This window comes from Amblyomma maculatum, chromosome 2 (assembly GCF_055883805.1).
Source record: "Amblyomma maculatum isolate TAMU_Amacu chromosome 2, ASM5588380v1, whole genome shotgun sequence".
Classification (NCBI taxonomy): domain Eukaryota; kingdom Metazoa; phylum Arthropoda; class Arachnida; order Ixodida; family Ixodidae; genus Amblyomma; species Amblyomma maculatum.
Genome location: NC_139345.1, coordinates 123,157,239 through 123,172,602, shown reverse-complemented (window position 1 = coordinate 123,172,602; position 15,364 = coordinate 123,157,239). Strand labels below are relative to the sequence as shown.

The following is a 15,364-nucleotide window of genomic DNA, read 5'->3' as shown; positions in this document are numbered from 1 at the left end:
TTACCTTCCGAATTGGTTTACTTTCTCTACACGAAAATTCCGAAGTCACCAGAAGGCCGAACATTACGAACCTTTACGGAACGTACTTTGAAGAACGGCCGTTTATCGGGACTTGTTAAAGATTTCCTGCAGTTGGTTCAGGTGGTCTAGACACCGTTGTTTTCATTAGCGGTATTCAGCGACGTTGCACGTTCCGTAACTAATACTTGCAAAAACTTTATCACATCATACTGGGTAATAAAGATTCGTTACAGCTTTAAATTATCTGGATTTCATGCTTTATTAAGGAACCTAATCTTTCAACATTCCACTTGAGGTCACTGGATAGCCGGAAGGTTATTCTCTTCTCCCACGTCAGCGCTGAAAAGAGATAAAATATTGTCGCTTTTGATCACAACGCAAGATATTAATGAATGCAAAATAAATGAGGCCGAAATTGAAGCGTGCAGTTACTACCTAAATGAAGCGTCTGGGCCCGGGCATCACTTTAGCAAAGAACACAACCGTTTGTTCCTCATATTCTAGGCAAGGGGCCCGTAATTACTGCTGTGACGACTACTAGCATGGACCATTAAGCTCGAAAGGTGAAAACCTAGCTCTCTTGAAATTCAATCATTTTTTTTGTCTACATTCATCTTGTATATATAAAGTTGCTTTGCGTGTGACAGCAGGCACACATACATGCATGAGAAATAATACGTGAGGGTAAGCACGTGTGGCAAATATGTCCACCAGGAATAAGAGAAAAAATCGAAGTTTGGTGTGGAAGCTTCTTATTCCTCAACTGTTAGTCGCTGAAATAAAAAAGCCTGTGCTGGTAGAGAAGTGTACAGGGTGTAAGAAAAAAATAGAGATTAATCAAAGTAACTCCTTTTCGAACACCTTAAAATGTTGTTAAAGGCGCCTTTTTTTCCGTTCAAATCATCTGAGTGCATCTTTTCAAAAGCCCATATTCTTGTCGCCTTGTGTTTGCTTGTAGGTGATTTGTGATTTTGCGAATGGATTGATACTGCTTCGAGCTGCACTGAATTGTGTCGAACGGTTTCAGCTGATATCCTGGGCTCCGTTGGGGCAGATACTTTGACGCCCTGTGTTGAGCTTTTCTACTAGTAACGAATTTGGTAAAATTGCTCAGCTGCTACGTCTACTTTTATGATCTATCAGCTGATCTATCAGCAATCAGCTGTATTTTGTGTCCCTGTTAGGCTATGTGGCCTCCTACTTTCACTATGCATATTCTTCGGAACACTGCATACACGAGGCGGAAAATATACAAGAGGCCATGTTTTAAGAAATCATGATTACGTGATTTGTTCTTTACAGCCTTCACTCCTCGCTTTACTGAAGAGATGTCTTTTTCTACTATATTCTCTTATATGGTCATCTGTTTATCTGCCGTTCCTATGTAATACCCCCTTTGGCGCATAGGAATATCTTGAAAAACAAAACGAAAGGCTTTAGCTTATTTTTGATTTAGCCGCTTCGCAAAGGAGTCCTAAAAAGTACGCATGTACCAGTGCAAACACGCAAAGTCAACTTTTAGCGCCACGTATATATACCTTGACTTCACCAGCTTCATCGTCGTTTCCTGTTACTTCATCGTCGTCTGCATCGCCATCGCCAGTGACGTCCTTGTTCAGCCCGTTTAAATGCTGCTCTGTGACAACAGCAGGCTCGTTGGTCGCACTGCTGGGCTGGCCATCGTTGGTCGCCCTGCTGGGCTGGCCATCGTTGGTCGCCCTGCTGGGCTGCCCATCGTTGGTCGCACGGCTGGGTTGCCCATCGTTGGTCGCCCTGCTGGGCTGCCTATCCCCGGTCTGAGAGCTGACCGTTGAATCTGCTTCGATCGATGTGGTCTTGTTGAACTCTGGCTGCTTCGAATCTGTCTCGTTCGACTCGTCGTCTGGTCCGACATTCGCCGAAAAGTTTGTTGATACCAGAGGGTACGTCTCTGGAAAAGGCGGCCACGTAATGATAAGCTTCTTCGTGACCGTAATCCGCGGCCTCATAGTGACCGCGAAGAACGGTGGCTCTCTAGGAGTGCGAGCCCCGACGGCACTGCGGCGAGCAAACTCGACCCTGAACCCAGAGTTGTCCGATGGCTGTGAGCCGTTCTCCAGCTTCAACGATGGGTCGAAACCCTCATCGCCTTCATATATCGGCGCCATACCGAAGGTTCCCCGCATAAGCAGCGTGATGGTGAGAGCGCTGGCGCTCACCAGGCTAATGACTGTGAGCACCATGAGTAAGTGCTCTCCCTCACGGCGATTCTCCCGCACCGTCCTTAGAGAGGGCAGCTCCGTGGAGGAAGGCGATATCGCTAGGTCGTCATCCATTTCCACGTCGCTGCTAGTTATAGGGACGTCGCTGTTACTTCTGCCGACAACGGAACTGGTGGCCTGGAGGGGCCTGCAAAGGAAACATACGGCGCATGCTCATATGTGGCGTTTTCTTTACTCCTAACGCTCAGGATCAACATTAGAAACATAAGACTATTTTAAAGAACGGCAGTGTACATAAGCAAAGAAGAAATGCTCAATGCTTTCCTGATTGGTGTGGTTTGTAGGGTCTGACGCCCCAAAACAACTCAGGCTTTGACGGACGACGTAATGAAATCAGATATTGCGGTTACCTGGGATTCCTAGTCAGGCTCCTTATTCAGAGGTTTGAGTAGTTTTCAGAAGCGTCGTTATCTCCCTTACCTCAAACTATGCGATTGCCATAAACACAGGAACTGGTTGTCAGTTCCACTTCCGGTTCCGCTGTTCTCACTGATCAGATGACTTGAGGTCAGAGAGACGAAGACACTCCTTAAAACGATCCAAACTTGGAAAATGGACACTGCACTGACAGCACAGTAACCCGGTGCTTTAACTTCCTCATGTACAGTAGTAGACTCGGAGCGAAAGCAGACGCCCAAGGAACAATAAGAGGATCTCTTTCATGTCTGTTAAGAGAATAGCGAACGCCTACCCTTCCTTTTTTATCGTTTGCATCTTATCGGCGTTCGTTGCAGTGCTACATATTGTTACGTGGAAGATTTACAGTCCCAAAGTTGTCTGCACAATTAACGTTGATGAGGGCACCGTTTTCAGAACACTCAGTGTCGTCGTCTTCTCCGAGTCTGTTGCACTTCTTCATCCTCATCACGAACAGCGAATACAGCTAAGTAACACTACCCCCCCCCCCCGCGGGAAAAGCACAGTCCCGGTGCGATCTATGTTAGCGAAATAGAACGTTGATGATAGGGCTTTAGACGGGACACATGCACTATTTCGGAGGTTGGAGCTGTGGACGTGGACTTCGGAACCACAGATTCAACTTCGTAGGTGACGTCGGTCACGGGGCGCAAAACACGGTAAGGGCCAGTGTAACGGGGCAAAAGTTTTTCACACAAGCCCCCTCGACGGCACGGGAGCCACAGCAAAACGAGAGATCCAGGAGTGTAGTGGACATCACGGTGGCGGCTGTCGTACCGGATCTTTTGAGAGTCTTGGGATGCAGAGAGCCTGGCATGAGCTATCCGGCGGGCATCATGAGCGCGGGTGACGGCATCACTGGTGTAAGTACTGGTGGCGTCTGCCGCGGGTAGAGAGGTGTCGAAGGGTAGTAACGGGTGTCGGCCAAATAACAGATAAAATGGGGAGTATCCAGCGGTAGAATGGACAGATGAATTGTAGGCGAATGTGACAAAGGGGAGATGAACGTCCCAATTTCGATGGTCGTCGGACACATACATGGCCAGCATGTCTGTGAGGGTACGGTTTAGACGTTCCGTGAGGCCGTTGGTCTGGGGGTGATATGCGGTGGTGAATTTGTGGCGGATGGAACACGAACGGAGAATTTCGTCAACCACTCGCGACAGGAAACAGCGGCCACGGTCAGTTAGTAGTTCGCGAGGAGCACCATGATGAAGAATTACATTTTCTAGAAGGAAGTCAGCGACGTCTGTGGCGCAGCTGGTCGGGATGGCTCGGGTAATAGCGTACCGAGTAGCGTAATCGGTGGCGACGGCGATCCATTTGTTCCCCGAGGTGGAAACTGGAAAGGGGCCAAGGAGGTCAACGCCTATACGGGAAAATGGGTCAGTTGGTATGGGTATCGGCTGCATATGACCTGAAGGCAAAATTGCGGGCTTCTCCCGACGCTGACACAGTTCACACGCGGCAATGTAGTGCTGGACAGAGCGGTAGAGCCCCGGCCAGTAGAAACGTCGGCGCAGGCTGTCGTATGTGCGAGAGACACCCAAGTGGCCAGCCGTGGGAGCATCATGGAACTGTTCAAGGATGGTGGAACGCAGGTGTTGTGGAACGACGAGCAAAAGGTCTGTGCCATCTGGTCGCATATTACGTCGGTATAGGGTGTTCTCGTGGAGCACAAATAAGGCGAGAGATGGATCAGGGCGGTCGGAGGTAAGACGGAGGATAATGGAATGCAGAGAAGGATCTAGGTGCTGTTCCTTGGCAATGTTGGCAAAGGCGGAGACAGATAAGACATATGCATCATCGTCAGAGTCTGTAGGACTAGGGGAGTCGACGGGATGACGTGACAAACAGTCTGCATCTTGGTGAAGCCGGCCGGACTTGTAGACGACGGAAAAGGTGTATTATTGTAATCGTAGCGCCCAACGCCCCAAACGGCCAGTAGGATCTTTGAGAGAGGAAAGCCAGCACAAGGCATGATGGTCTGTTATCACAGTAAAATGGCGGCCAAACAAATAAGGGCGGAATTTCGTAATAGCCCAGACAAGCGCCATACACTCTCGCTCTGTAATATAATAATTTTGTTCGGGTGTTGAGAGGAGACGGCTGGCATACGCAATCACCCTAGTACGGCCGTGTTGTTGCTGAGCGAGAATAGCTCCTATTCCATGGCCACTTGCGTCGGTACGGAGTTCAGTATTGGCGGAAGGGTTGAAGTGGGCCAAGACTGGTGGAGTAGTTAGAGCAGCAATAAGCTCTGAGAAAGCTGCAACTTGTTCTGGCCCCCAATAGAATGAAATGTCTTTCTTGAGGAGTTGGGTGAGCAGACGAGCAAGGACTGCGAAGTTCGGGACGAATCGGCGGAAATAGGAACATAGGCCAATGAAGCTTCGGACATCGCTGGATGAACGCGGAGTGGGAAAATCTCTGACGGCACGTATCTTGTCAGGGTCAGGCTGAACACCGGAAGCATTAACCAACTGACCAAGCACTTTGATTTCCCGATGGCCGAAACTGCATTTCTTTGAGTTGAGTTGAAGGCCGGCGCGGCGGAATAGCTCGAGAATGGTAGAAAAGCGATAGAGGTGGCTGTCAAAAGTGGACGAGAAAACAATGACGTCGTCTAAGTAACAAAGGCAAGTCGTCCACTTGAAGCCGCGCAGCAATGAGTCCATCATCCATCGAAAGTTGCAGGGGCGTTACATAGGCCAAAAGGCATGACTTTAAATTGATAGAGGCCGTCAGGTGTGATGAACGCTGTCTTTTCACGGCCTCTCTCATCGACAGAAATCTGCCAGTAGCCGGAACGAAGGTCGATGGATGAAAAGTAGCTGGCTCCGTGCAAACTATCAAGCGCGTCGTCGATGCGCGGAAGAGGATATACATCTTTTTTGGTTATCTTATTCAAGTGACGGTAGTCAACGCAGAATCTCCAACTGTTATCCTTCTTCTTGACCAACACGACAGGGGATGCCCAGGGGCTACTGGAAGGCTCGATTATGTCGTTCGTTAACATCTTTTCGACCTCCGTTTGAATGACGCGTCGCTCGGCAAGCGAAACACGATAGGGCCGCCTGTGGATAGGACTGGCGTCCCCGGTGTCAATGCGGTGGGTTACAACTGTCGTTTGACCCAATGGGCGGGTGCCGAAGTCAAAAAGGTCACTGTAGGTAAACAAAAGCTTGTGTAAATCAGCGGCGAATTCAGGTTGCAGATCAGCTGATATCATGCTGTTAAGCGGAACAGGGCGCGATGTGGACGACGAGGGGGTGTTGGCAGGGACGGCAGTTGTAGGATCTGTAGACAGAGCTGACACAATCGGTCATCGGTGACAGCGAAGCTAATGAAATTCCCTCGGGTAGTACTTGAGTTGAAAAGCTGAAGTTAAGGACTGGGAGAGTGGTGCGGTTCTGGGAGATGTGCACAATTAGATGAGGAAGGGTGACGTGCCGCTGCAGCATGACATCAGTAATGGGACAAGCGAGATAGTCGCCATCTGGGACGGGTGGAAATGGCGACATAGGGATGTAAACGGCAGTTTCAGGAGGAAGGCGGCTAAACTGTGCTGATCGAAGTCGGGGTGAGCAGGAGGGGTCTTCAGAGCAGAGCGGAAGGTCCAAGCGAAGTAGGCCGCTAGAGCAGTCAATAAGGGCAGAGTGGGCTGTTAAGAAATCAATGCCAAGGATAACGTCGTGGGGGCATTCATGTAGGACGGTGAACAACACTGGGGCATGACGGTCAGCAATTGTAACTCGCGCCGTACACATGCCAAACACGGCAGCAGGGCTGCCATTGGCGACGCGAACTGTGGACGAGACGGCTGGTGTAAGGACTTTCTTGAGGCGACGGCGAAATGAGGAGCTGAGAACGGACAGTTGGGCGCCTGTATCAATTAGAGCAGAAACGGGAACTCCATCCACAAGGACGTCGATACGGTTATTTTGTAGGGCAGGGGTCAACTGAGGTTTTTCAGTCCGGGTCATAAATGCAGCGTCACCTCCGGGAGCTGCATTGGCTAGTTTTCCGGTACGTGGCCAGAATATGACGGTGGTGAATTGCGGCGAGGAAGAGGAGAACGCGAACGTCGTGCTTGCGGGATGGTGAACGGTTGGCAGCACAGGCAGTGGAACCGGGGTCAGCAAGGGTCTGGTCGGGGCGAGGTGGGGAATAGCGAGGGGCATAGTCTCCGCGGCGGTCAACGTAGGTGTACTGACGAGATGGCGTGTACCAGCGACTACGACAGTGGCGGGAAATGTGGCCAACGCGAGAACAAGTAAAACAGATGGGGCGATTGTCGTGGGTACGCCATTCATTTGGGTTGCGGTAACGATATCGGGGCGAGAAACCGGCGTTGGTTGAAGTGGCAGCAATTACTGGAGGGGCAGGTCCTGAATCCGTGGTGTCGGTGGTGCTGGTAGAAGGGAGGCCCATATTCGCAACCTCTTGGCGAACAACAGCCTTAATAAGTGATATGGTAGCCAGGGTGTTGTCGGGTGTATGCGACAGCGAGGCCGCTGTAGTCATTGCCTCAAGCTCTTGGCGGACAATGCGTGCCAAAGTGCTGTCGTTCGCAGGTGGTCGAGGAGTCGGGATATCGATACAGGAGGAGCTAGCAGCCGTGTTCGGCAACCGGTCGAAACGGTGATATATGCGCTTCTGTTTCGCCTGCTCGAAACGTCGGCACACCTGTAGCACAGAGTCCACTGTTGAGCAATCCCTGCACAACAGGAGGTTGAAAGCATCGTCGGCAATACCTTTTACTATATGGCCGACTTTATCCTCCTCAGGCATGCCTTGGTCGACTTTGCGGCATAGAGACAGGACGTCTTGGATGTAAGTGAGATAAGACTCCGTAGACGTTTGGGCCCGAGAGGCGAGCGCTTTTTTGGCGCCAATATGGCGGCCAATAGGCTTTCCGAAAAGATCATGCAGCTTCTGTTTGCAAATATCCCAAGATGTTAGCTCGTCTTCGTGGGTTTCAAACCACACCCGCGCGGTCGCAGCCAAGTAAAAGATTACATTCGCTAGCATGAGTGTTGCATCCCACCTGTTGTGCTTGCTCACGCGCTCGTATAGGGCTAGCCAGTCGTCTACGTCGACGTCGTCGGTCCCGCAGAAGTTTCCGGGGTCACGGGGGTGGGCCATTACAACAGCAGGGGCGGCGGCTGTAGAGGTACAGGCGTCGGTAGTCATCGTGGTGGTTCTGATGTGGCGGCCGCTGCGGAGATCCAGCTTGTGAGAGGGGATCGAATAGATTAACCTCCACCAAGAGATGTTACGTGGAAGATTTACAGTCCCAAAGCTGTCTGCACAATTAACGTTGATGAGGGCACCGTTTTCAGAACACTCAGTGTCGTCGTCTTCTCCGAGTCTGTTGCACTTCTTCATCCTCATCACGAACAGCGAATACAGCTAAGTAACAATATTATTATAACCTGTTTACAGGAAGAAAAATGCGCAGTATCTGTCACACCTTCTCCGGCAAGTGTGAGTGTGGACAGTGCACCATCGCTTCTGTGGGGATGAAGGGTAGCTGCACCTGGCCCTGATGGGGCTGGGACAGGTATGTAACCGTCGCTTGCTGCGGGGGCTGGCCTGCCACCGAATTTTTATCTGTTTAGCCCGTAATTGTACCCGCCACCATTTCGGCGGTGGACGATGGCTGTTGGGGCGCGCCTCTTTCTCTCCCTTTTCTTTCTTCTCTATTTTCTCTTCTGTCCGTCGGCGGCTGCGTTTCGATGGAGGCGAAACGAAAAGGTGCCCGTGTGCTGTGCGATATCAGCGCACGTTAAAGGTCCCCAGATGGTCGAAATTACTCCGTAGCCCTCCACTACGGCTCCCCTTTCTCTCTTTTCCCTTTAACTCCTACCTTCCTCCCTTCTTTTACGGCGTGGTTGCGGTGTCCAGAGAAAACAAGTGATACAGTTACCGCGTCTTTCCCCTTCTATAATTCAATCAATCAATCAATCTCTTCTGTCCGCACGAGGCAGCGGAGAAGGCTCAGCTACAGAGCCAGCAGGCCCGCGTATTTTCTTTTCCTTCTTTCTACAGCCACAACAACAACCATCGCTCCTGCCGCGCCGCGTTCATTGCCGCGCGTGGAAGTGTGGAATTGCAGATGGCAGGAACACAAGACAAGAAATAATCTTGTAAAATGTTGCGGAATATGACAAATGTCGTACACAAATCTTGCGCACAACCCTCGCGCACGGTATTTGGTTTCAAGAGCCTAGAAAGGTTTTCGCCTTAAAACGTCAAGTGTGCTGGCGCGATAAGGAACATTCGATTATTATGGGGGCTACAGGTCACTCAGGATGCAGGAAATTAGGTAATTTGGAGATGCCAATGTCCTGTAAAAGATCCAGAAAAGCTGATGATGCACCATCCTGCAGAGGGACGATCATGTACTCGAAGAAGACATGCGTCGTTAGGCATACAAAAACTACGGTCCATATTATACTGGGACACGAATAATGGTTGACATTCCGCCAGGAGTTAATCTATATTTGCGTACTTATTATGATGGACAATTAAATAAATATTGGTTCATTGGAAGGGAAAGGCGCAATATCTGTCTCACTTGTTTCTGTGGACAGCTGAACCACGTCGTAAGGGAAGGGAGGAAAGCGGGAGTGAAAATGTGAGAGAGAAACAAACGCTGGTAGTGGAGGCTACAAAATAATCTCGATCATCTGGGGATCTTTAACCTGCGTTGACATCGCAGAGCACACGCGCGCCACTTCGTTTAGCCTCCATCGAAACACAATAGTCGGGCATCTTAACCACTGCACCACGGCGGCGAGGCGGATATGTGAAGGAATGTACCTGTATTTATGTACCTTGTTTGAGCAAAAATGTTTGATAGGGGCGTAACGGCGACGTGTTCCGACGTTCTGGCGCAAGAAATCAGAAAAAAAAAAAAAAGACACCTACAACGATATCCTAGCACACTGCCTTTACCGCGACCTCTACCCGCCTTATGTTTACGCTATCAGCCACGTGACTTCGAACAAAGAGCAGAATTATAAATATTTAGTGCTTATCTTACTGCTGAACTAAGGTGGTCAAACGATGTCATTACATCGTTATAAAAGCTGCTGCCATCTTAGGTTTGTTTAGCAGAAATTTCGGCCATCTTGAAAGCATCTAAAACGGCAGTTAAATTTTACTCTCATCCGCATGTTACTGTCAGTGTGCGCCTTGAGCCACATCCTCAAGAACGTATTAATAATTTGAAAAAAAAAAAAATCAAGAAAGGAAAGTCCGCTTTGTCTGTGGAAATTATGACATGATGCATTTCTTGAAGCAAATAATCTTCTGTCCAGAGCTCAACACGGGTTTCGTAAGGGGTTTAGTACAGTGACTCAGTTAACCGAATTTGCACATGACATTCTTCTCAGCATAGACGCCGGTAACCAAATCGATGCTATATTCATCGATTTCTCAAAAGCTTTCGACACGGTCCTTCACTCTAAATTGTTATGCAAACTAAAAGTAATTCTCAATAACTCTCAACTCGCTGATTGGATTGCCGATTTCCTCTCACACCGCTCCCAGTCTGTTCGCTTCAATTCCGTCGATTCTTCTTTAGCCGATGTTACCTCAGGTGTTCCCCAAGGCTCTGTCCTTGGCCCTTTGCTATTTTTGCTCTATATTAATGATTTACCTGACAGTATAACCTCCAAGATCCGTCTATACGCCGATGATTGCGTACTGTACCACACTATCAACTCAGTTAATGATCACCTCCTTCTGAATGTGTCTTTTGGTATGTTCCGTGACTGGTGCAATACGTGGCAGATGAACATCAATTTCAGCCAAACAGTTGTCATGTCTTTCACCAACCGCCTATCACCTTCTATTTACGACTATGCATCACTGCAAAGGGTTCATGAATATAAATATCTTGGCGTCGTTTTTTCTCACAATATGCAATGGTCAAAACACACCGATTACATCACAGCTAAAGCTCTTAAAAAGGTAGGTTACTTACGACGCACAGTACGGGATGCTCCTAAAGAAGCAAAATTGCTCATGTACAAAACTCTAATTCGCCCTATTCTTGAATACGCTTCTAATGTCTGGAATCCATACAAGCAATGTGAAATCGATCAAATAGAATCTGTGCAACGTAAAGCTGTAAGATTTATTTTTCGCCGCTACGACTTTCATTTTCCACCTTCATCTGCGATGTCTTCCCTAAACATAAGCCCGCTTGCATCCCGCCGAAAAACTGAGTCCTTAAAACTTCTTCACTCCATAGCTCATTCTGCTAATTGCCTTTCAGAGGGTAAGCATATCTCGTTTTCAAAACCATCTGCAACCAGGAGCCATCACGATCTTAATATCCAACCTTTTTTTTGCCCGCACTAACGTTTTCAAATACAGTTTTTTTTTCCGCGCACTGTGGAGTGTTGGAATTCTTTGGATGGTAACATTCGTGCACTATCAATCTCTGATTTTGCGTCGGCAATTGAGTCGTAGCATCGTATGTTGTTTTTCTAGCGTTTATATTTGTAATGCTTGTATGTACTTTTTTGTTCCACATTTTTGTACCCACTCCTGCTATAGCCCCTTGAGGGGCTGCAGTATTTTCAAATAAATAAATATGTCAGAAAGCAAAAAGTAATCTGCAGTGAGCAGGCCTGAAAACTCTGAAAAAATATGAGACTAAAAGTTTTAACGAATATTTACTATTACAATACTGGTATAGAAAAACAAAATATCTGAAGCCTCCTTTTTATGTTTCGAAGCGAACTAACAATTTAAAAATATACGAATTTCTTTTTAACGCTAAGTACTCCGCTATTCGTCTTCCTTTTTCTGAAGGCAGTTTGTGAACTGAATGCTTTCCCGCTACATTTTGTTAATAATGTCCTAAATGAAGGCCTTCTTCACACGTTAAGTTCATGACGTTTTCCTTGTGCGCCTGTGTGTGTCCCTCCTGCTGTACTGCCCACCTGCGATGCAGGTATCAAATAAATAAACCGATACCCTCGAAAGGTATTAAGAAGTTAAATGTTGGAAAATGCGGGGCCTGTTAGAGTACTTCTTTTTACATAATGTAATGCTTTAATTAATTTATTGTGGTTAAGATAAATCTGAATACAAATCAGAAGAAACACCAGATGCCGCTGCTGGCTTCCGAACTTAATACTTCGCGAGTTTGCGTCCGGTGCTTTTACTAACTGATCAGTCCCTTACTTTCTGGCTTATTGACGTTACTGGTAATCTGACACTGCGGATGTTCACTAAAGGCCCCTTTGAACTTGCTAATTTCTGAAGCCCTTCAGAGCTGACGGGAAATCGTCTTGAACTAGAGTGACACATATCTCTCTGCATATTGTACAAGAAAAATAAGTCACTACACATACTCTGCCGATTCGTAACTTTTAACTTCGATGGCCAGCTGATTTGACAGGGATCCCGACGACATCAGGGATGCGTAGACAGAGGCTGTTGAAGGCCCCGAGCCCAGAGTGTAAGGTTCCACGCCAGCGTGCACATGGAGTCCTAAGGCCTGTTTCTTGGGATACGAGGCGCTCATGGATCCTCGCTCACCTTCATGCCTCAGGGACTGCCGGCCGGGAAAGCGTCCTATTATTGCTGAGTGGGTTGATGACACAGATGCCGGCGAGCGAGGTACAGGGCGCACGGACATCAGGGGTATCGTTTTGATCGCGTCTGAGTCAAGAATGTATGACCTCGGAGAATGGCTAGAGCACTATAGAATGGCGAAGATAGGACGGGCTTCTTCTTCTTTGATCCGCTTTTGTGAAGTCTTCTTCTTCTTCAGCTCACCATACTTCGTTGTGTGGTTTTAGCGTATTTAGTGAGTGCTGTGGAACACTCATTGAGTGGAGATGTAACCACGGACAACTTCACAGCGAAAAAATATATCGCTACGTGTTCTGCCCGCGTACTGTCACTTACGATAACCTCGACAACGCGTTTCTCCAGCGTTGCCTTTTAGCTATTTTGGTCACGCGACCAAGTGAACATGGCCTTTATGACCTGAAGATAAAAATGCTTTGGTCTTTCTATTTCAAACTATTAGCGGTGAACTGATTTGTTGATATGGCTGTCTAAGCCGCAGATGCCTGTTGGATGGCGAATAAATGTTTTTGCTTACTGTCCCTTTATTTAGTATTTGTTCGTGATCCTACTTAGGTCTCCACCGTTCTATGAAGCAGGAATAGCTTAGTCCTGATATTGAAATTGCAGAACAAAAATAAACCAATGTTTCTTGGAGTTGTTAACGTTTTTCAGGTTTCTCTGGTACTTTAGAGCCGTAGTCGTAATTATGCTATGCGATCGCACGTCTTAATGTTCCCTGCTATGGTGGCACAGAGCACATGGTGCTTTAATACCGCGTTCCGAAAACATATCACTTGATGTCACACTTCCTCAGTTTAAAACCGATTAGAACTCTAATGTGCACAGCAGTCCATTTTTTGTATGAATATCTGTACTCGATTTCATGTTCCATTTAATGCCTCGCAGCAATCCAAACATTCACGAGATGCCGATACGGAGCGCACACCTGATAATGAATGTGCATTATCAGTGCACCCATTCGTTCAAGACATGCATTTTTCTATATAGTCTTTCCCACCGGCGAATTCCTTAACGGTGTCTGAGCTTTCAAGGCATAGAAAGAGATAGCCTTACTTTTAACAAAAATTACCGTATCAAAGCTTGCAAATGTTGCTTTTCATTAGTGATGTCTTAACGTTTACAGATAGGAGTTTTTCACAAGAACGGTTCTTGTATTTGCTCGCTCATTTTGTCAGCATACAGCATGAGCGAGTTTCATTCACTGGACGCTTTGGTTTCTTGGTTAACTACAGTGAGCCGTGTAGTTGCTGTGTTACTCACGGGTAAGGGTTCGGCCATGGCAGCATAGGATTGCTGAGGCTCTCTACGCGTGAATTCTGTTATCGTCGTCGAGCTCCGCGGTCGCATCGTGAGGCTAGTGAATGCAAACGATTACATATGCAGTCCGCCCAGAAGCGATGGTTTGGTTTGTGGGGTTTAACGTCCCAAAGCAACTCAGGCTATGAGAGACGCCGTAGTGGAGGACTCCGGAAATATCAACCACCTGGGGTTCTTTAACGTGCACTGACATCGCACAGCACACGGGCGTCTTGCTTTTCGCCGCCACGGAAAAGCGGCCGCCGAGGCTGGGATTCGATCCCGCTTCCTTGGGCACAGTTGCCGAGAGCCTTAACCGCTGCACCACCCGTGTGGGTACCCGAAAATAATAGTGACCATGGTGCAGAAGTAGAGTGTTATGGAAGACATCCAGTTTTGGTGCCTATCAGTGATGCTTCGCGTTTCTTGAGACTGTCCATCCTGTCGGCCGACAGCACTCTGGGGGTTACGTGCAATGTAATCAGCTTCTTTAGTCAGTGGAGGCCCCTGTATCCTGGTTGCTGTTTCTGGCGGACGCGTGGGGTGTGAAAGGATTGCGGCTTAAACCTGCGAAATAGTAAAACCCCATTGCACGCGTACATGCTCGAAATACAATCAAAATCCTTTATTTACCATTATGTGGTGGCCTTAGAGACCTGACTGGGCAGTATAGACGATTTTAACGCTCATGTGGTAAACATGTAATGTTAGGAAGATAGTGAGAGACCGGAAGGCGTGGCGTGACATGGTCCATAGGGTCACAAAGAGTCGGACACGACTGAACGACTGAACTGAACTGAGTAAACAAAGCAAAACGATACGCTAACCAAAAGTGAAACAAACTAGTGTTTGAAGAGGTTTCTGATAATTATATTGAGAAAAAAAGCGCCAAGAGATCTATGAGTACAGCTCAGAAGCTATAATTGCATTATTGCAGCTTGAAAGTATTTAAGTAAACGGTTATTGAGAAAAGAACATTTATGTAGAAAGGAGAGTTTGACAGAAAATTCGTTACGCCCATTTGCACGGTGTCGATAAGAACTGCCGTAATATATTCTTGAAAAATATTCTGCGCTGAAGACGTTAAATAACGCGTGACTTTCAGGAACCATGCAATATTGTCTGCTGTAGGGTCTTTTTACGTGAGTCTTTTCCCGACCACATCTATCGAGAACATCGTGCGATACTGGGCTATGAAAGCTATACCTGATCCGTTTCACAAGTTATTTGTAGCAATATAAAAAAGTAAGGACGAGCTGTGTCAGGATGAATCATTGTCAGGATGAATCACACTACATGATAGTGCTTCTACGCTCCTATTGCCTAACGGAGCACAGCAGAGCACGAGCTCAATCATGTAATACGTGTGGTCCTGATTATTTCTCATGTTGCCTTTACCTTTTGTAGTGCTGCAAACAGCTGGTGCCCTGCAGTGGTGGTGCAGTGGTCAGGGCCCTTGACTACTGTGTCCAAGGATGCGGGATCGAATACTTTGTGCAGCGTTCAATGTGGTGTCATACCATTTTGCTCGCCATTTTGCATCTTTTTTTTTTTAGTCCAGATAGAGGCTAGTTTGCGATTCAAAAAGCGATAGTCGAAAACTGAATTATCGCCATTCTCAGTCTCGTTCAATTAAAAACTGATAGTTTTTACTATTTACAAGGCGTGGTAATCATGCACGACAATGTCGAACAACGTAGAACACATAGAACCAACTGCACGCGGATACAAACAGCTGAGATAAATCT

The 15,364-nt window shown here is 47.5% G+C and overlaps 1 protein-coding gene across 1 annotated transcript; it reads right to left on the bottom strand.

The window, feature by feature from the left end:
- Window positions 1-2,370: 2,370 nt before the first annotated feature.
- Window positions 2,371-7,895, bottom strand: LOC146199737 (uncharacterized). The gene is made up of 2 exons (XM_084592186.1): window positions 7,077-7,895; window positions 2,371-2,409 (listed from the first exon to the last, which is right to left on the bottom strand). Exons 1-2 carry the CDS (start codon window positions 7,893-7,895, stop codon window positions 2,371-2,373), a joined length of 858 nt encoding a protein of 285 aa, XP_084448312.1.
- Between the last annotated feature and the right edge of the window lie 7,469 nt (window positions 7,896-15,364).

Coding starts and splice junctions, on each gene's coding strand:
- LOC146199737 (XM_084592186.1), bottom strand. CDS start 7,895: ATGACTACCGACGCCTGTACCTCTACAGCCGCCGCCCCTGCTGTTGTA. Junction 2,410..7,076: donor ATTCAGGACCTGCCCCTCCA/GTAATTGCTGCC, acceptor TTTCCTTTGCAG/GCCCCTCCAGGCCACCAGTT.